Consider the following 22142-nt stretch of genomic DNA (forward strand, 5'->3'; position numbering starts at 1 on the left):
GCAATTCACAGTGTTTTGTGATGAAAGCTACAGTGCTTCCCCACATGATTTAGCCTTATTTGTAATGACTTGTAATTGCAATTCACAAACAACTCAATATTAAAAAAATAAATTTGAAAAAGATAATTTGAAAAAAATTATAACAAAAAAAAACTATGCGGAGAGACACTGTAGCAATCCACAATGTTCTATGAGCAAAGCTACAATACTTTCCCAACATGATTAAGCTTTATTACAAAGTTAAATTTTAACCAACTCAATATTAAAAAAATCAAATCGACGAAGATAATTTTAGAAAAAAATATTACAAAAAAAGAAAACACAAAAGAAACTGGAAAAAAACCATGTGAGGAAAAACTGTATCAATCCATAGTGTTTTGTGAGGAAAAACTTGTATTTACTTGTAATTGCAATTCTTAACCAGCTTAATATTAAAAATAAAATTAACAAAGATAATTTTAGGGAAAAACATAACAAAAACAGAAAAAAACCATGTGGGAAAAAACACTGTAGCAATCAACAGTAATTTTCAAGGAAAGTTACAGTGTTTTCCTCACATATTGTAACTGTAATTTTTAATCAGCTCAATATTAAAAAATAAAATAAAAAAGATAATTTCGGAGAAAATTATAAAAAAAACTATGCTGAGAAACACTGTAGCAATCAATGATGTTTAAAAGAAAAAAAAATTACAAAACTAAATTCTCAATCAGCTCCATATTAAAAAAATCGACAAATATAATTTTGAAAAATAAAGAAATAAAATAGAAAAATTATGTGGAAAAACATCACAACAATCTACAATATTTAAAAAAAAAAAAATTACAAAGTAAAAATTTTAACAAGGTCAATATTTAAAAAGTAAAATAAAAAAATAATTTTGAAAAAAACAAATGAAAAAATAAATGAAAAAAAAGAAAAAATAGGAAAGTTGAAAAAAAAAAAGTAATTTTGAAAAAAAAGGAAAAAAAAGAAAAAAAAAGAAAAAAGAAAAAAGTTAGAAAAAAAAACAAAAAGAAAAAAACAGTATAAATTATTATTGTAATCTATATTATTTTGTAAGTGGAGAAACAGTGATTCTCCGGTACCATTTAAAATATGTTGTAATGTAATAAAAGCATCATCCCTAACGAGCTTCCTTGGGAAATTGTAGAGGTGATGTGGCTACTTGACAGTTATCATACTTTCTGAGTCTTCTTTAAAAAACTTGGTAAAATCTGTACAAGTCTTTGTATTTAATAGATTTTTCTTTAATTTAAATTAATTATTCATTTTAAGAAAATTAGAAGAGAAAAGTCTAAGAACTCAGGATTCGATCTGAAGAGCTTTATAGAGTAAACACTAATTAGAAATAGTAAATATTTTTTGTGAATAGTAAATAAAACTATACTAACTAAATGATAAGAGAGAAAGAGAAGCTTGATTGCGCCACAGCCCAACCCAACTTCTTTTCTCTCTCTCTCTTTTTTTCCTTTTTGTACTATCAGCGAAATCAGTGCTATACATTTTGGTTCTCAGTGTTCTACAAATAATATCATATCCAAGATTCATGCGGGTCGATCAAGCTGCTCTCCTTCAAAAGTTACCAGTGAGAACCAAACTGTACGTAGTAATTCGAAATAAGTTGTTGTTTCTGATAACATTTTAATTGCACATGAGATCATGCATCATCTTGAAAATAAGCGTAGACATGTTCTTCAGACTTGATACGAGTAAAGCTTTTGATAGGGCTCTAACTTCTACGATCTGGTTTTCAAGAACAAGAACTGGTCAGTACTGGCAAAAGCTCAAGCCCAGCACCAGGAGATTATATATTGGTAGCGATTAATATATAGCATGTTAACTCCTGCGGTCTCCATCCAGCACAACCCCGGCCGGCCGGTAAGGTACAAGCAAGATAAACTTCAATGGAGCATCTTCGATATATATCTGGCAGTGTTGGGCTCTTAACTAGAGATTCCACAGGTGCTTTATTGACTGCTAAATGCATCTTTTATCCCCACGCTTCTTACCCTACCATGATAAGAGAGATGATTTCTTAGATTGCGATCACTGTTACTCGAGGTGTTTATAACAAGGTTGTTGTTATTTTTTAAAATGATTTTTTATTTAAAAATATATTAAAATAATATTTTTTTAATTTTAAAAAAATTATTTTTAATATATTATATCAAAACAATTTAAAAATATAAAAGAATATTAATTTAAAAAACAATTTCTAAATTTTCAACCTCGGTTACCTCACTTAAGCACAATTTGAGAGCGCCATTTCGACCGCACCTTTCCAAATCTTATTCTTGAAGAAGTTTAGAATTAAATTTTTTTATTTTTTATGTATTTGATATTAAAAATAAAATATATATATATAAAAAAAATATTATTTTAAAATATTTTCTAAATAAAAGTCAATTTTAAAATTTTTTACATCACAATCATTAACAACCATTTGGTAACAACCCTACTTCCTAAAAAATCAGATACAGTAAAAGCATGCTTTCTCGACTTTTAATTTCTTTAGTTCTTTTAATAATGCTGCTTGTTTGGTTAGAACTCAACTTATAATAATTGCTCATCATGAAGCCTCTTGTTCATTGTCACTCTTGTTCATTTATATATATATATATATATATATATATGTTACCAGATTCAAGGCTTGTAGAAGAATCCGGCCATGCTTGTTTTATTTTGTTTAAAAATATATTTTAATAATATTTTATTAATTTTTGAAATCATTATGTTTAAAAAAATTAAAAAAAATTAATTTTTTTTAAAAAAACTCAAGATCTTTTAAAAACACAGCTGAGTCGGAAAAACAAATATTTTAATACAGAAAAAAGCTATGCTAGTGTTTTCATCATGATTATTATTATGAAGAAGAAGCTAGAATTAAAGAAGTAAACTTAACAAGTTGAACAAGATTTTGGCTTAAAATTTAGGTGACAACTTTCCATTTAGAGGAAATGAAATTAAATGAGAAGTAGAATACACGGGGAGGTTCTATGTTTGTTGCGGTTGTTTTTTTAAGTTTTTTTTATTAGAAATGTATCAAAATAATTTTTTTTTTATTTTTTAAATTTATTTTTGATATCAGTATATCAAAATAATCTGAAAAAACTAAAAAAAAATATTAATTTAAAACAAAAAAAATTCAATTTTTTTCAAAAACGCTTTTAAAACACAAGAACAAACAGAGTTAAATATCAACTAGATATTGCAATTAGATCCTTAATTTTTAGATTTATATCATTATCATCACTTTATTATTATTATCATCAATATTATTATTAGTATTAATATAGAAGACTTTTTGAAGAAAACAATTTAATGTTAATGGAGCTATAACTCATTATAGTTCAAATTAGTGTTAGGATTTGAAATATTATCAAATATTACACGCTTCTAGTTTATTTGACAACACAAGATGGTTTGTTATTTATTTTATAGACTGTGGGTCTTTTCTTTAAATTTAATGAAAATTATGTTTTGTAAAATTCTAAAAACTTTTTTTGAAATATATTTGAAAAAAAAAAGAATCAGACCTATGATAAATAATTTTTATTAATTTTTGAATATGCTGTAACATAAAATTATTATTTTTATTAGGCTATATTAAATTAATTTTTTTAAAATTTTTGTTAAAACTAGATTTCAGATTACGTTTCTATTTGGCAGTCCTGTCCAAAAAAAAGTTGGTCAAAATTTAATTTTTTTGTTATTTAAAATTAATATTTTTATATTTTTAAATTATTTTGATGTGTTGATGTCAAAATAAATTTTAAAATATTATTATTTTAATATATTTTCTAAAAAAAAAACATTTTAAAAAATACACAATTTCAAATACCTGAATATCAACCCGTCGGGTCTCTTTAGAATTTAAAGTAGTAATTTTTCTGGAAAGCAGAAGATCCTAATCGTGCCAACTGTACGCATCAGAGCAGAGGGAGGCTCCTAGTGGGGCCCAGGTTTCAACTCATCAACGAAAAAAAAATCGCTTATACTAATAATAAAGTACACTTGTAGTTTAAAGTAGTATTTGTTTATTAGTTAGTGCTTATTTTTTTAAATTTATTTTTATATCAGTATATATAATTTTATAATAAAAAAATAAAATAAAAAATTTAAAATAAGAAAAATAATTGTTTAACAAATACAACATGACAGTATGTAAGCTCAAAAGCTAGTAGCTACGGAGAAATTAATACGGAGTGGTCGTAGGCGTAGACGACATGGTATTCAAAAATTTTGAAAAGAAAGGAGATTTCTAACGGTCAGAAAATCAAGAAACGGGCGTGAGTGGGTGCCGTCCGTCCTCCTCACCTGTAACGGCATCGCGTCTTTTCAATTTCTATTATTAGCTCTCTCTCTCTCTCTCTCTCTCTCTCTCTCTCTGTCTGCAAGCTTGTCCTTCAAATCCAATTTACACTCTTCTTCTTCCCATCCTTTTCTCCCCCTCTCTATTCCTTTCTCCCATTTTTAACGTCTCATCATAAAACTAAACAAACAAATTATTATTATAAAATAATACAATTCTTCAAATAATAATAGTAACAGTAAAACACAATATCATTGGATTTCTTCATCGAAAGGAAGGCAGGCCGGCCGGCATTTGAGTCACAGTATCTGATTTATTTAGGTAATTTGTGTTGGATCTCCATGGATGTTTTCGCTACCAGGGTTTTTAATTCTTTTAGGAGAAGAATGTACCTTCATGGGATCCCTTCTTCTTCTTCACTTTTTTGTTATTGTTGTTATAATTGGACATGAAGATTCTTATCTATTGATAGATTGATAGAATAATAATAGTCGGACTCAGATGCTGAATTTATTCTCTCTCTTTTTTTTTTTTTGCTTTATAAATAGTAATATAGAGACAGAGAGAGAGAGTTGGTCAGGTGGGCGGGCTGACTTCGTGAATTGCTGTGGTGAATCAGCGGAAAAGGTTTTGTAATTGAATAGAGGAGATATGGATTCTTCTTCTTCATCACAGCAGAGAAGAAGAGGAGGAGGTATGGTTTCGCCATCGCCATCGCCATCACATACTCCGCGATCAACTGATAAGTCAGCAAGAGATCTGCGATCTGGGGACTTCAATTCCAATTCCAGCAGTAAACATGATAAAGAAAAGGGTGTCAATGTGCAGGTCATTGTGCGTTGCAGGTCAGTCTCTCTTTTTTTATAAATTGGGTTCTTTTTTAGATTAATTTTCAGCTGAGGGATGATGTTTTTGTAGGCCACTAAATGAGGATGAGTTGAGGGTTCACACTCCGGTGGTGATTTCATGTAATGAGGGTAGAAGGGAAGTGTCAGCTCTTCAGAATATTGCTAACAAGCAGATTGATAGAACTTTTCTTTTTGACAAGGTTTTTGTCTTGTCCACTTTTTTGCTTTTGTTTTTGCTTAATAGTGAATTGGGTGTGAAAGTTTATGACTTTTGATGATTTCTTTGTGTTTTCGGGGGGGTTAGGTTTTTGGCCCAGCATCCAAACAGAAGGACTTGTATGATTTGGCAGTGTCTCCAATTGTGTATGAAGTTCTTGAAGGTTATAACTGCACCATCTTTGCATATGGACAGACAGGAACAGGGAAGACATACACAATGGAAGGAGGAGCCAGGAAAAAGGTTTGATTTTTCCTATTACTTTTATATATTTCTTTGCTTTTTGGCTGAAACTGTTTTTAATTGTATTTGTACTTTACTCTCTCTTGTAGAATGGAGAGTTTCCAAGTGATGCCGGTGTTATACCAAGAGCAGTTAAACAAATTTTTGAAATATTAGAAGCTCAAAATGCCGAGTATAACATGAAAGTTACCTTTTTAGAGCTGTACAATGAGGAAATAACGGATCTTTTGGCCCTAGAAGAAACTCCAAAATTTGTTGATGACAAATCTAAGAAACCCGTAGCTCTTATGGAAGATGGAAAAGGAGGTGTTCTTATAAGAGGCTTGGAAGAAGAGATAGTATGTACTGCTAATGAAATTTACAAAATCTTGGATAAGGGCTCTGCTAAAAGGCGCACAGCTGAGACTCTTCTTAACAAGCAAAGCAGTCGCTCTCACTCAATATTTTCCATCACCATTCACATTAAAGAATGTACTCCAGAGGGGGAAGAGATGATCAAATGTGGAAAGCTGAATCTTGTTGATCTTGCTGGTTCTGAGAATATTTCCCGCTCTGGTGCCCGAGAGGTATGTTGTAACCAACACTAGAAAATTATCTACACTACAGCACAGGCTGATGCAGCTAGGAACAGAGCCTTGCATTCAGTGGGTTTTATGCACCAGTATCTTACTCTTGTAATTTCTGCAGGATTATGCTTTTGAATTTCTCGACACAATAGCTTAATCGAAATATTAGTTATTTTCACTACTCGAACTCTTTTCATCCTAAAGAAAATGACTTTTGCAGGGGAGAGCAAGGGAAGCAGGGGAGATTAATAAAAGCTTGCTTACACTTGGTCGTGTGATCAATACTCTTGTTGAGCGTTCTGGTCATATTCCATATAGGTACTGCTAATAAAAAACATGTATGATATCCACTTTCACATCCTTTTTGTGATTGCAGACCTTAAAAGTGACATTGGTTGGAAATGTGGTTGGTTGCAATTCCAGGGATAGCAAACTAACCAGGCTATTGAGAGATTCGCTGGGTGGGAAAACAAAGACATGCATAATCGCCACGATATCACCCTCTATTCAGAGTCTGGAAGAAACACTTAGCACTCTAGATTATGCACACCGTGCTAAAAATATAAAGAACAAACCAGAGGTCAGTTGTTTCATTTGACCAATAAAATTGTAGTTTGGGCCTCTAGATCACTTGGTTATTGGACCAATCCATGTTCCTCTTATTCGTGCAATTGTCCACTTTTGGAACTGCTCTAATAATTTGTTTTGGCTACCATTTCAGATAAATCAAAAGATGATGAAATCCGCAATGATCAAGGATCTATATTCTGAAATTGACCGACTGAAGCAAGGTGCTCCTCTCCTTCACTGTGTATTCAAACTTTCTTGAAAACATAAACATTCCTGTGCAGTTGAATTGGGAATGCTGTAGTTCTTTGCATCCTCCAATTTCTTATAAACATAAACTTTTTCATACAGTTAGATTTGACAACTTGTTTAATGTGTTGATTTCTTATAAAAAAAAAACAAATTGTCAGAGGTATATGCTGCCAGAGAGAAAAATGGAATCTATATACCACGAGATCGTTATCTTCAAGACGAGGCTGAAAAGAAGGTTCACGTCCTACCATATAAGTGCTGATATTTTCTGCACTTGGCTTTACATTGAAGTCTGAATATTGATCATTTCTTGTGTTTTATCTGTCCAGGAAATGGCTGAAAAAATAGAACGCATGGAACTTGATTCAGAATCCAAGGACAAAGTATGTTTCATCAAGATTTTTGCATGGTTCTTTGCCAGTTTCCATGCACAAAAATCAGTCTAATTATTTTGTTGTCTTTTGCAATCAGCAATTTTTGGAGATCCAGGAACTCCACAATTCTCAGCTACATTTGACAGCAGATTTAAGTGAAAAACTTGATAAAACTGAGGTAAGCTACTTTAGGTGGTCAACACGTAGACCTTCTTCATTCCACTTTTCTGCTTCCACCAGCAAGATCTGAGTTTATTATTCTCTTCCTTGAAAATTCAGAAAAAGCTCGAGGAAACTGAAAATTCATTAGTAGATCTGGAAGAAAAACACCGACAAGCAAACATAACTATAAAGGAGAAGGAATTTTTTATATCTAATCTCCTCAAATCTGGTGAGACATCTTGTACTTGAGTTTTCTTTTTTATTGTTTGAATGCAATTAGTGAATCTGTATTGTTGGAGAGAAGTGGTGTAAAAGAAATTTTGGACATCCTTGATGAAAGATATGATTCCATTATTTGTTCTGGTTTCATTACTCGACAGTTATGTGATAATGGGCTTCAAAATATCTTGTATATATGTTAACCAGTACAATTTATGTGACTGATATTTGATAAAAAAACTTGTCTTTTGTTCAAAGCTTCCATGTTACTGTCCTTGACATGATTTATTTAGTGTTCGACGTTTGAAATTTGAAAGTCATTCATCTATGCGTCCTCTTTCTTATGTGTTGGCCTGTTCTCTGACCGTGAACTTTGTTATTCTTTCAGAGAAAGGACTAGTTGAGCGTGCATTTGAGCTTCGATCAGAGCTAGAAAATGCTGCATCAGATGTGTCCAGTTTATTTGCCAAAATTGGTTTGTACTGATTCCAAATTTAAACATAGGTTAGGTATTATGTTGAAACCATTGGTGATTGATTGTTATCAATAAATGGTTTTCAGAGCGGAAGGATAAAATTGAAGACGGAAACAGGGTACTTACACAGAAATTCCAGTCCCAGTTGACCCAACAACTTGAGATCTTACATAAGACTGTGGCAGCCTCAATGACTCAACAAGAGAAGCAACTGAAAGACATGGAGGAAGATATGCAGTCCTTTGTATCGATTAAGGCTGAGGTTTGGATACAAACATGATGATAATTGAACTTGTCTTTGTACTTGTCTATCATTTCTTACAAAAAAATTTGGTATTCATGAAGGCTACTGAAGAACTTCAAGGAAGGGTCGGAAAGCTGAAAACGATGTATGGATCAGGTATCAAAGCTTTGGATGATATGGCTAAGGAGCTTGAGGAAAACTCTCGGTCTACTTTTGGTAGTCTGAATTCTGAAGTTTCCAAGCACTCGCATGCTGTTGAGGGTGTAAGTATCAAACTTATGCTACTTTTAAGTGACCTTAATTCCTTTTCACTTGTCTGAGTTTAGTTTGTTTATTTGTTTCAGTTCTTCCAAAGAATTGCTTCAGAAGCTGATGCGTTAATTAATGATCTTCAAAGCAATCTTCAGATGCAACAGGAAAAGCTAAGTGCATATGCACAACAGCAGCATGAGGTTGGTATTTGGCTATCTGGTTTTATAATAGCCATTAATTGAGAGATGTTTGGATTTTATTACTTCTTTCAAATGAATGCTTCTATTTTGATACCGATTACAGGCACATTCCAGAGCGGTAGAAACTGCGCGATCAGTTTCGAAAGTCATAGTTAACTTCGTCGAGACTCTAGACATGCATGCATCCAACTTGACCCAAATTGTGGAAGAAGCACAAATAGTCAATGATCACAAATTGTCTGAACTAGAGAAGAAGTTTGAGGTGGTTTCTGTGGTCAAATTTAGAATACATATATCAATTTATGAGGCGTTTTCTGAATAAAATTAATGTGTTTTGCTTGTAACTGTGTAGGGGTGTGCTGCGAATGAAGAAAGGCAATTGTTGGAGAAAGTGGCAGAGCTGCTTGAAAGTTCAAATGCGAGGAAGAAAAAACTAGTGAGTCACTTTTCAGTGTTAGTTTGCTGGCAGTTTGATTGGCTGGCTTTTTGGGTGCTTGATCTTCACCTGGTGTGTTCTTCAGGTGCAAATGGCAGTGCATGAACTCCGGGAAAGTGCAAACAGTAGAACTAACAAACTGCAGCAAGAAATGTCAACAATGCAGGATACCACGACTTCTATTAAAGCTGAATGGACAGTCCACATGGAAAAAACAGAGTCCAATCATTTTGAGGACACTTCTGCAGTGGAAAGTGGAAGGAAAGTCCTGGAGGAGGTTCTACATAACTGGTATAGGCCGCTTTTGCAATCTGTTTTCTTTTTTTTCTTTTTCCTTTTTTTGTTGTTGACCATTTTTCATCCTGGTATCGTGTGGTATGCTTTTTTTTTCTTGTACTCTCTTCTGAATTGGTTCCTCAACTTGTTCAGTTTAAGGAAGGCAAAAATGGGTGCCCAACAGTGGAGGAATGCTCAAGAATCCTTGCTCATCCTAGAAAAAAGCAATGTTGCTTCTGTGGATTCCATTGTTAGGTATGCTACTTCCCACGAGTATTCTTCTAGCCTTTTGTTTCAGATCGGCAACATATTTTTCACTTTTCATTTAGGGGAGGAACCGAAGCCAACCAAATCCTTCGTGGACAGTTTTCTTCCGCTGTATCAGCTGCAGTTGAAGATGTTGACATTGCGAACAATAATCTCCTCTCATCCATTGAACGTCAGTATTTTGTTCTGCAAGTGTATTGATATTTGTCCATGATGAAAGTAAACTGATGAATGAAACCCCCCCTGCAGATTCATTAAATCTTGACCATGATGCTTGTGGAAATTTCAATTCCATGGTTTTACCTTGCTGTGAAGATCTGAGGCAACTGAAGGGTAGCCACTACCACAAGATTGTTGAAATTACAGAGAATGCTGGGAAATGTCTTCTGGATGAATACGTGGTAAGCCTTTGATGTTCATTTATAGAAAATTGGGCCTGCCATAAACAATGGCATACATGTTCATTTTAGAAACACCATCAAACTCACTTTGGGAACGAAACCGACCATTTTATAAAGCATTCAATCATCACTCTGGTTATCATCTCTTATGTGTTCGCTGAACTGCTTCATCCTTCCAACAAACAGGTGGACGAACCATCTTGTTCAACACCAAGAAAGAGGTCATTCAATCTGCCAACCATTGCATCAATTGAAGAGCTTAGAACTCCTGCTTTTGAAGAATTGTTGAAGTCAATCTGGGATGCGAAATCCGCAAAACAAATAAATGGAGACACCAAACATGTAGCGGCAGCATTTGAGGCTGCCCAATCCTTAAGAGACCCTAGAGTTCCTCTCACCGCTATTAACTGAAGTGAGTAGAGAACATGACGGTTAGGGAGGTAGTGTAGTGGTAAAGGAGAGGGGGTATGTGTACAGAAGAGTATATATATGATCAAGCACGAACTCTGCATATCTTATTCGTTGATTGTAAGTTCCCTTTTGTATGAAAATATTAATTTGTTGTTCTTCAATATCATCATCCTTGATAATCTCGGGTCCCAAGTGTGTAATCTCCAAGAAGGAAGAAGACATAATGGCTCCATGGAGAGAGATTATCCGAAGCAATTAAGTGAGATGAATTTGAAATCTAGTGCTTAACATATTAATTTTTTGCAATTAAGGAAGCATCCAATTTGACAACAGTACATGTAACTCCGGCTTCTTTCTTCAGGTGTGGTCCTCTTTTGCCACGTGTACATCTTCTCTTTGTAAACTTGTCAGCTAGTACTTAGTCCTTTGTGGGCTTATTTTAACTTATTTTGGTATAAGGCCTTCTTCACCACTCTGTTAGCACGTTTATTTTTAAATTTTAAAAATACTTTGAAAAAAAATTAATTTTTTTTCAAATCATAAAAATTATTTTTAAAAAATAAAAAAAATATATCATTTTAATATACTTTAAAACAAAAAACAACTTCTATCCTACTCTCAAACTCTCTCAACATCATGTTAAAGAATTATCCAAATTCAAAAATTTAAGTTAGTGATATCCTCAGAGTATTTCAATTGAAAATTGGATAGCATGTCGGGCTAATTTGATATTTTTCCCTTTAAATTAACTCATCTCTACCGTTGTTAAGGAAGGTTAATGTATTATTTGATACACAAGGGTCATTTTATAAAAGGAGATTCAATTCTCAAAGGACAAAAGGAGAGAAAAAGAAAAGGATCTCAATTGCAAGTTTTTGTCATTTGCTACAAGTGGGAATTGTGGGCGACAAAAAAAAGGGTAAGACTATTAATCTAGTATAATCTACTGGTAAAATAGAGGTTCTTGCTTGATTGGGGAGCCTGCAATGGCATGGCGGTCAAATTAAAAGAATAATAAACGAGGGGAAGAAGCACAGGCGTGAGAGAGTGTGTGTGTCACAGAATTCATTCTTACTTGACTTGATAATGCATTCGTTTGGAAAATTTGATATGATACAGAAGGAGCGAGTGTTCTGCTTAAGTTTTGATAGAAGTTTCTCCGCTCTAACCTGTGTCAGGATTTGAATTCAACTGCTAATTTGGGACATTTTTGAGAGCAGAATGATCAGCCAGTGGTAAGAGCCAGAGAGCATAACAGATGTGGAAGGAGCAATCCTTGTTCATTTCAAGGGAAGTAGGATGGATGGCCTACATTTCAAAATGATCTGCATAACGAATTAGAAAGCAAAAAGGAAACGTTATTTTGGGATTACAGAACCAGCTAATGGACATATTCTGGACCTCAAACAAGGTCTGGTCACTTGCTATTCTACATTTTGCACTAAAATCATCAATGTACATACAATAGCATTTTATGTATGACAGCTTGGAGAGGATGACTGGCACATTACTTCTAGCATAGATAGACTTCTGCACCAGCACCTGCAACACAAGCCAATTCTGCATTGTTAGATCTCTCTTTAAATCAGATGGTCAGTGCACGTAAATCATATTGCAACTTAAATGAATCATAATAAAAACAACAACAACAACAACAAAAAACAGATCCTCAGAATGCAAGGTACCCACTGACACTTCTTCTGAACATATAAACTCATGACAAAGCATTGTGAACAGATAAACATACACTAAACAGCAAACTCTATTTACAAGGAATATCACCAAGACATTTTCCAGAATAAGCCCCACGAAGCAAAAGCTAGCACCAATTGTCAGTCCCTAGTAAGCATGGCCCTAGCACTGTACTTACAATTCTAACTTATTCTGACACAACCCCTAGCTGCGCTGATCTACTAAATCCCCTCTCCAATTTATCTTGCCAGGAAACGTTCCATATATGCCTACTTGAATGAACTACCTATGGAGGTCCCTCTTTCCCTAAACCTCCAGTCAAACTACCGCCATGTACATTAAAGTAGCACTTCAAAATCTTTATGAAACCTTGACAGCAAGCAACGTTCTGCATCTCAACAGTCATTGTGATTGGATGCATAGCAGCACATCAGTTTATGATAATCTGACAAGCATAGGAGCCAGGAACTCAATGATCTTAAGACCTGCCGTGCATGTGTTCAATTTTATACATTTAACTATTTAAGAGCGAAAAAGTTTGCTACAATTTTGAAAGCAGATACACAAAAAATTTTGGTTCCCAAAATAAATTTAAATAGCCCGTTCAATTGAGAATGATCATATTCCAGGAACTAAAGAATAGCAGAACGCGATGGGATCTAGGGAAAGGCATGATGGTATTTAAATCTACCTGAAAAATTATTCATAATAAGCTTGTACTTAAGATTCCATCTGGCCTTTCTCTCTCAAATGTTTCATCATCAAAATCTTCATTTGTGGAATCTTCTTGACATATCAATTTGTTCTCTTCCAATGGATTTAAGCTCAGGGCCTCCCAAACCATTGATTCACCCTGATATGTGCTGCCTTGCTGGAGCCCATGAGTGGTGTCAACAGTATCTTCCGCACTCTGTCTCACATCACTACAAACAAGATCTGTTCTTTTATCATCAGCAGCAGCTAGTGGCTCAGCGTTGAGGTCAGAGCCCAAATCAAATCCAGATTGATCCCCTGCCCCATGAAAAGCAACGGTAACTGTTCCTTGATCGGATAGATCAGCAGGGTCTTTTTTCTGTCTCTTCCATTTCTTAGTAGATGAAGTACCATCATCTTCAAAATCTTCTTCTTCTCGATCTCTGTGCAGGTAAACCCACAATTTCCTTTCTCCATCAAATTGCACACAAGGATCACGCTCATAATGCAAACGATCCAGGGCTCCACTGACAACTTGATTCACTTGTGCATCAGACACGTCTTCAACAGTATACTGAGAGTCTCGTATCAAAGTACAAACATCTGCTCTAGTGCCAATACTTCCTGGCAATCTAGCAGCTGCATCTCTCACAAGACAAAGAATCGTAACATGAGGTGGTCGATCACGCTTCAGCATGAAATGGTCTCGAGCTTTTGAAGTTGGCTTACCACCACACCTCCTCAAGGGAGCAACAATAGATTTTTTACCATCAGCAGCAGTGTATGAGAAGGCCCTGTCAGGAATCGAATACCTCAGGACTTCTTCCCTACGAAAATAAGCTCTCCCTTCTTCAGAACTCGGGCTGATAGTATTGAGACTTTTCTGAGCTCTCAAGTCCCTGAACCTCTCTTTCTCATCCAGGTTACATTGCATCAATGACAGAGGCGGTGCAGGAAGACTTCCAATTTGTTGAAGAGTCTCTTGCCCGCTTTTCAGCCAATTAGCAAAAGAATCGACCAACTTGACACAACTTTTGTGAGGAAGGCCCCAATATTCAGGAGACGTCACTTCAATAAAAGTGTCATGATCTGTCAAAGTGTGAGAAACTGGACCAATCCAGGACCAAGTTTTTGTAGATTTGTCATAAAAAACAAGTGCTTTCCAGCCCTTTATTCCTAGAGGTGCTGTTTTTGATGAAAATATCTTGAGAACTCCTCTGATCAAATCCTGGAGTGGCTCCTGCGTCTCAAGAATGCAGGGATCCATAGGGTTTGATCTCACACGGTTAACAATCTCCTGTACAGTAAGAGAAGGCATTTTCACTTGCGCGGCAGGGTCTGATTTATTAACATCTGCATTCTCATTAGAAAGAACCCCATTGTTGTCACCTTCATGTGCTCTGTTCAGCTCTGCTGTGGGTTTGCCAACCTCTAAGGAATCTTCTGAAAGAGGAGTGATCATTGCCAAACGAACTGCTGAAAGGAGATGTATAATGGAAAATGAGAAGCCAATATGAACTGTTGGTGTAATCGGTGTATATGGCTTTTTCTGAGGTTTCGCTTCCAGCTCCACATCCACCACTCCTGTTTTTGTAACAGGTGCCTCAGGAGTTTCCCAGTCTGGAATAACATCGTCAGCTTCCAATTTCCTTTTCCCTTTTTTCTTCAATGAAATGGAGTCGTCAATTTGCTGCTCAACACTGTTAGAATGCCTATTACCATCTTCGTCTCTGCCAGCCATGTCCATCACATCGTACTTTGCTTTCCGTTTCTTCATCCCTGAGTTGCACCCTAGCAACAAAGCCTCAGGTCGGTCACTTTGACCATGAGCATATGTTTCCATGTTCCGTCCTTTCTTTCGCAATCTAACCAGTGCATTTTCATCTGACAGTAACTGTGTTTCAAGTAAATCATCCTCGTCGTCAACAATGAAATCATGGCTGACTTCCCCTTTCTGCTTTCGGTCAGAAGGGTAGGCTTTCGATGAGGACCTGTGTAACCTTTCACCAGATTCCACCCGTAATTGACCAATCTTGCCAGATCTGTGAATTCTGTTTCTGTCATTATCATCCTTTAGTTTACCCAGGCCAGTGAGAGAGCTGTCTTCCAAAACTCTAGCACTGGAGCTATGTGTCTCATGCATCTTACCCATTTGTTTAGCTTTTGACAAGTATCTTGGCATTTGCCCAGGCTCAGTAAAGCCACTCACCTTTTTGGAAACGTGTGCGATTCCATCGAAAGCCAGTTCATTCTCCTGCACATCTTTCTTAATAAAGGAGGCCTTTTTAGCACCTAAGCTAGGCTTCAAAAAGGACGACCGAGAACCTTCTATGATACTGGTGGGGTAAGCTGACTTGCTTTTCATCAAAGGATTGCTACCATCATCATCCTCATCATCAAATTGTTCAGATGAGTCTGATTCTGTTTCTTCACCTTTTATATAAATTCTGTTAGCTTTCAATGCTCTCTTTTCTGGTCTTCCATTCTGAATAACACGCCCTCTGATCTTCTCCCGTGATTGTTTTGCTCTCACCTGAGGCAGCGCAATTCTATCATTCACCTGCGGCGACAATGCTCGATGAGCTTTGAAATTAAGATCCGGGGACTCTCTCCCCGTCCTACATTTCTTACTTCTCATATTCCAATCATTAGATTTAAATGTAGAATCCATAGAGAAAACCTGTCCTTGATTCTTGCTATGGCAAATTGGTTCAGCATGATCTGATAAGTCAACTCGATTACCTTTCAGTGGTAGCTGCGGAGTTTGGCCTTTCAAATATTTCATCTGATCAGGAACTGTGAATTGCGGAGAATTTTCAGCATACTTGGTCTTTTTGGAAGACTCGGACTTGGTCCGATTATTGAGAATATTTGATGTGAACACTTTAGCTTCTGACAGCGGACCTGCATTATTGTCCCTACCATAGGCATGCAAGTCATTGTTTGAAGAGAATGGCAAATTCATGAAACTGTCAGCAGCTAATCTGGTAGTTCTGAAATCATGCTTCTTTCCTGCTCTTGGAACCCTGGACTTCACCATATCACCACCAAGTACCATATTTCGATCTCGTTGGACACCCAATCTGTACATCGCATATTCAGCATCATCCTTTTCAGTTGTCATTTGATCCCTTTGCCTGGGTGCATCTCCTGAGTCATACCCAGCAACCTTATTCTGCCTAGAAAGTGTCAATGCGGATCCATGCGGACTTGAAGTCATCCCCAAACCATGATAAACAGAAGGAAATCGACCCGGCACATCTCTAGTTGAAGGATCTTTTGACCCAGCTGACTTCAGTATACCCCTGGGATTTTGCTTTCCATACTTTGCCACTTCCAAACTGACTGGTGAAGAAAATTCCAAACCAGAACCAACGCGATATGCTGGAGTACGATCAAATTTGGATGCACTCTTCTTATCCTTAACCGTTCTGTCCCAAAACCTATCACCTGGTTCCCCTTGGTCCGATGAGCCACTCTCCAATTCTCCCTCCGCATTCTCATGCATCAAACTCTTATGACTCTTCATGATATTCAAAACTCTAAGCTTCTCACCAATGCTATACCCTTTACAATCATGCCAAGCATCTCTTATCTGGCACAAATGACTAACCATACTATTCTGATGCTTCCTCAAAAGATGGTAATGCTGCCTTTGCTGAAAGAAATACAAACCATCTCTGTAAAGGGCAACCCTCGGTTCACACAACCCCCCCTTGAGCATCTGAAACAATTTGTTGATGGGACTACCAAAATGGAAATTCCCACCCTCAAGAAGCTCTTTGAGGGTTCGCATAAAGGTGTCCTGATCAACGTCAGGTAAATACTTAGTGAGGCTAAATTTATCATCTTCGGTTAAAACATCATTCCACACATCAACAGACAATATGTCCTGCAATCCAGAAAGGTCATACAATTCAAAGGGAACACTGCAAGTTAAATTCCCGAATTGGCAAAACTCAGCCCTGGTTTCCCCTAATTCTAGCAAGTCAAAATCATCAGATCCTGCCCCAGAATCAGCATCGTTGAATTCTTCGTCGTCTTCGTCACCCTCTTCAACATCAACGTCATCCTCTTCATCCTCATCAGACCCAATCCGCTGCTGATGAAGAAGGTCATCTTCATCCTCGTCCTCATCACTGGACATGGCAGTATCCCTACTATCAGGAGAAAGCTCCGCATCAAACTTATTAGATACCTTGAAATTGTTCTTCTCAATCGCCATCCACGCAAGCAATATACGATAAGTAACTCGCTCCAATTTCAAAACCTAACCCTAAATCCAAAAGAAAAAATAAATAAATCTCAGAAAGATTGATATTGATTTATAATTATTAATAGACGAGTAAAAAAAGACACCTTACCTTGTTCGCGCGAGAGATGGAGTGAAATTCTTATGGAGAAGCCCTAAAAAAAAAGCGAGAGGCGCATGTAATTTGTAAATAAGGAAGAGAGACAGGGAGAGAAGATGACAGGAGAGGAGGAGGTGAAGAAGACGATGGTGACGTGGAGGAAAGCGGGCTGTCCGATTTGGAAGTGGTGAAAAGACGGAAAAGGGTACAGAAAAGAGAAGATATGGTAATGGTGAACGAATGAACGAGCAGAGAGAAAGGTAAAAGAGGAAGAAAGAGGTAGTGAGGAAGAAAGGGTTGGGTTGATTCGGGTTTGGTTTGGTGAGAGAAAGAGATAGAGAAGAGGGTGGCTGAGTGGGTTGACTCAGTGAGTTTTGGTTCTTGTTGCTATTGTGCTGACTCATCTCTCCCTTCTGTTTCTGGAGATCTCCCAGACCGTTGATTTAAGTGTGCTGGTGAGTGAAACTCCCTTTCTCGGAAAAGAACACATCCCTTCATTACTACCTTTTTAGCAGCTAAAAATCACTGGAAATCCCTCTATTATCCAAACTTGATCAAATTAACTCCGTAGAATAAATTTGATCGAATCGACCCTCGAACTTTTGATTTTGGGCTGCCTAAATCTCTCCTTTCATATGTTTTGTTATTTAAAATAAAAGCATTAGTATCTCTTGAAAAACCAAATAGTCACAAACACTTGGGGGTAATCTTATATTTTCGTATCTTATTGCATAGTATAATTACTCCTATGTCCTTTAAAAAAGAAAAACACAATTAATGTCAGAGGGGTTTTTTTTGAAATTTTACATTTTTGTACAATCTAATTCCCTCGTAGCCCTTCGGGTGAACTTTTTTTTCCCTAAGATAAAGGGGTATTTTTTATTTTTTATTTACCTCGGTTTTTTGCAATTATCGCTTGGAGTCAAGGGTGTTATGGTCTTTTTTAAAACAATAAAAAAAATAGCTTACGCGTGCAGTACACCATCCTTTACACGATAGGCTGGTGTATGCTAGCCGCAAGGGCACGGTCAAGCTCCAATGATAATTTTTCTCCTCCCCCTATTTTCTCTCTCCTTCACCTCAAAATGTGTGTTGGTTTTGCAAAATTGCAAAATGATCCTCGATTTGTTAATTGTATTGAATTTGATCTAGTTTTTTTCAATTTCATATCTTGCATTTGATTTTTTATGTTTTTTTTATCATATTTGCTCCTCATTTTTTTATTCCTATTTATTTTTCTTTTAATCTTTTTATAATTAGATTAATTTTTCAATTTCATCTCTAATCATTTGATTTTTTTGTTAAATTTGATTCTTATTCTTATGATTGTAGTTCCTTTTATTTTGAGTTCTCTTCTTAGTTGATTTTTTTTTTGCCAATTTCATCCCTTGTTATTCAATTTCATTAATTTTCATATCATATTTAGTGTTTATTCTTTTATAATGCATTTAAAGCCTAGCCCCTGAGTCGATCTCGTCATGTCTCGAGTCATGGGCTGAGTCGAATGATCGGAGCTACCAGGATCAATCAAATTTTTTTATTATGCAGAAAGTAAAAATGATATTATTTTGATAAAAAAAATAATGGTAAAAAAAACAATGGTTGTCGCTTGATTTTTTATTGAGCTAAAAAGTAAAAATAATATTATTTTGATAAAAAAAATAATGAAGAAAAAAAATCAATATAATTCATCTTTGTTTTGAAAATAATTTGATACACTTGAATGTTTTAATAACATATATAGATGTTTGATTCAAGTGAAGGTTTTAATAACAATTATAGATTTACTTGGTTTTAAATACACATTCAAAGCATTTATGTTTCGAGATCAATAAAATAATTTTATTTAGTTTTTAGCTATTTTTTAATATAATAAAAAATTATTTCTATCTACATAAGAAATTAAAAGGTGTTTAAATGTAATTGAAAAAATATATCGTCTACATTTCTAAAACTTTTATTCTTTACTTTGTGTTTCGAGTAAATTTAAAAACCTATATTCTCAAAAAAAATCCAACAAAAGATAAGAAAAGAATAATCCTTAAGAAATATTTTGTATAAGTGAAAAATATTGAAACTATCAAGCAAAGCCTAATGTTATGGTTTATATATATATAAAAAAATTTAAATGGAGAGTTTGAGCTTAAAAAATGGCTAATTGTAAAAGGGGGCAAGATAACCTTCTAACTTTGTAATAGTGGGCAATTTAGTCCTTATATGGGTTATACAACTAACAACTAACTATTAATGCTAAGCCTACTAGTGTAGGTTGTGTGCTTCTGTTAATGATTAAAAAAAATAAAAAAATATATAGTTGTTATATGATTGGATCCACTATTAATGCCAAGCATTTATCTTCCGTGGGATTTGACTATTTTTTTAACAAAAAATAATATCCAAGCACTGAAAATAGGTAAAAAAATACATATATAAAAAATCATTTATAAAAATATGTAAAAAGGCTAATTAGATCTAAGCCAACACGAAACATTTTATCAAACCTATGGTCCAAATTATGTGATTGGAATAACCCGATTAAAAATTAAAAAAAAAATTATAAAGTCTTTTAAAAAATATGTTAACTTTTTAAACCCGTGATCCGAGTTTTTCAACTTGAAACACCCAATTTAGAAAAATCACGAAGTCCAAATTCTAAAAAATTAAATATTAAATGATGAAATCAGAAAAAAGAATTAATCATACAAAAGGATTTTAAAAAATAGCAATTCAAAAAATAAAGATCAAAATCACCATCACTATTATTAATAATAGGTGATACTATCATTATTACTATTATTATTATAACCACTGTCATTATTATTGTTGTTATTATTGTTGTTGTTGTTGTTGTTATCATTAATAATCATTATTATCATCATCACTAATATTATTATTTTAGTTGTTGTTGTTATGACTAATATTATTTTTTTTCACCACCACCACCACTATTACGACCATTATCACTACCACCATTGATGCTACTGCTATTATTATTATTATTACTAAAAAAATCATGAACTTGATTTGAATGATAAAATTAAATACTATAAAAACTTTGATAAAATAACCAAGTAAAATAATAAGAAAAGGAACCAACTTGAAATCATTATAATCATTGAAAAAAACAAAAATTATAAACTTTATTTGAAGGATAAAATTAAAAGCCATAAAAACTTTAATAAAAGAGCAAAATAAAAAAATAAAAAAGTAAAAGTAAAAGGACCGAATCGAAATACCTTATATATACAAATTAAACACCAATGATTGGATTGAAAACAAATAAAATTTCAACAAAAAAAAAAGACTAAAAATCAGTAACTAAAACTAAAAAGTCTGAATCTGAAATAACTATAATAACTAGGACCATGATGTATTTACTAAGGTAGGAGAGAGAAACGAATGAAGAAAAAAAATGGATCATTGACGATACAACGACCACATTTGGATAATACACACCGCCTATAATAGAAGATGAGACATTGAGGAATAAACTGAGACGATGAAAGCTCATTTTTTATCGATGGAAACTACCACACATGCCGCCCAAAATGTATGGCGGTTCCAATGCGCTGGTGCGTGCTCTGCACATGCCAAATAACTTTTTAAATATAAAATTATTAAATCACGTTACTAATTTCAACCGAACTTAAAATTAACAAAAACACCAATGTTAAAAGACCCAAATACTCTCGGCTACAATGAATTCAATGCCTTACATCAAGGGGTACAAGTGTAATTTTACTTTGTATAAAAAACAAAAATACCTAAATACCTCTACCCGAGACCACTCATTTTTTTTTTTACTTTTGGGGGTATTTTGGTTATTTCATTGTTCTTTAAAACCTTGAATAGACAAAAATATCTCCAAATAAATCAATAATAACTAATGCATATTATGAAAAACTCCAAAATAACCCTGGTCCAAAAACATATTTTTTTCTTTAAGAAATACAAAATGATCACTACACTATAGTGGTAAATAAAAAAAATGCAAAAGTAGCTACAATGAATACTTTTATTTATTTATTTTAGTTGTTTGTTAATTATTGGATTAAAAAAATCACATGAGACTTCTTTTATTCATCACCTTCTATATTACGTTATTATCAATTAAAATCTAAATACTTTAACTTTATCAAATTTGTCAAACACAACTGACATAAGTTCATATTACCTTGCATCCATCGGTGTGGTTGATATATTAAGTTATTTTAGCTTATAAAACTTCACTTTTTTATTAAATTGATGCTAAAATCTTTCATTAGGATATATTAAAGCTTATTTTAGCACTTTGATGAGGGATGATAACATCCAATATCGATTATATTTGGGTGAAATTGATAAAATCAAAACATTAATGACTTAATTGATAATGGGGTAAACTGCTAGGGGCTAAGCTGAGGTTTCCCCTAAAACCTGACACGAGCCGTCTTGTGGAAAACAAGCACCCGGGAGGCCCACATAATAATGGGCTCAACTGAAAAATAAAATTAAAAAATAACCAAATCTCTCCCAACCGAGAGATTCCAAACCTGGACCACGCGGCGATCATCTAAAACGCCACAGCCGGGGACTCCACTGGGAGAGGTTTGGCAAATAAAGTAAAAACCAAGGGCATGATGTGGAAAATGACAATATTTAAATGACTCCTACGCGAAGAAAGTGAAATGAAAGGCAAAA

General features: G+C 34.5%; 2 protein-coding genes across 3 annotated transcripts; one reads left to right on the forward strand and one right to left on the reverse strand.

The window, feature by feature from the left end:
* Positions 1–4371: 4371 nt before the first annotated feature.
* Positions 4372–10904, forward strand: LOC7489284 (kinesin-like protein KIN-5D). The gene is made up of 23 exons (XM_006378943.3): positions 4372–4636; positions 4864–5160; positions 5234–5363; positions 5468–5623; positions 5713–6189; positions 6410–6507; positions 6613–6769; positions 6911–6980; positions 7167–7243; positions 7338–7391; positions 7480–7560; positions 7662–7773; positions 8152–8238; positions 8325–8500; positions 8584–8745; positions 8827–8934; positions 9038–9196; positions 9287–9370; positions 9456–9661; positions 9800–9901; positions 9976–10085; positions 10163–10314; positions 10501–10904. Exons 2-23 carry the CDS (start codon positions 4967–4969, stop codon positions 10723–10725), a joined length of 3177 nt encoding a protein of 1058 aa, XP_006379005.2. The 5' UTR covers positions 4372–4636; positions 4864–4966; the 3' UTR covers positions 10726–10904.
* A 1080-nt stretch (positions 10905–11984) lies between these two features.
* LOC7488145 (uncharacterized) lies at positions 11985–17936 on the reverse strand. 2 transcript variants are annotated; one of them, XR_002983790.2, is made up of 4 exons: positions 17475–17936; positions 13109–17386; positions 12189–12267; positions 11985–12050 (listed from the first exon to the last, which is right to left on the reverse strand). XR_002983790.2 is itself a non-coding variant. In XM_006378944.3 (3 exons), the coding sequence occupies exon 2, from the start codon at positions 17333–17335 to the stop codon at positions 13121–13123; it is 4215 nt and encodes a 1404-aa protein (XP_006379006.2). In that variant the 5' UTR covers positions 17336–17386; positions 17475–17936; the 3' UTR covers positions 11985–12267; positions 13109–13120. The 2 variants fall into 2 exon arrangements, 1 of the variants encoding a protein (XP_006379006.2); XM_006378944.3 differs by having other exon boundaries at positions 11985–12267.
* Positions 17937–22142: the final 4206 nt, after the last annotated feature.

The sequence above is a fragment of the Populus trichocarpa genome, chromosome 9 (genome assembly GCF_000002775.5).
Source record: "Populus trichocarpa isolate Nisqually-1 chromosome 9, P.trichocarpa_v4.1, whole genome shotgun sequence".
In the NCBI taxonomy this organism is placed as follows: domain Eukaryota; kingdom Viridiplantae; phylum Streptophyta; class Magnoliopsida; order Malpighiales; family Salicaceae; genus Populus; species Populus trichocarpa.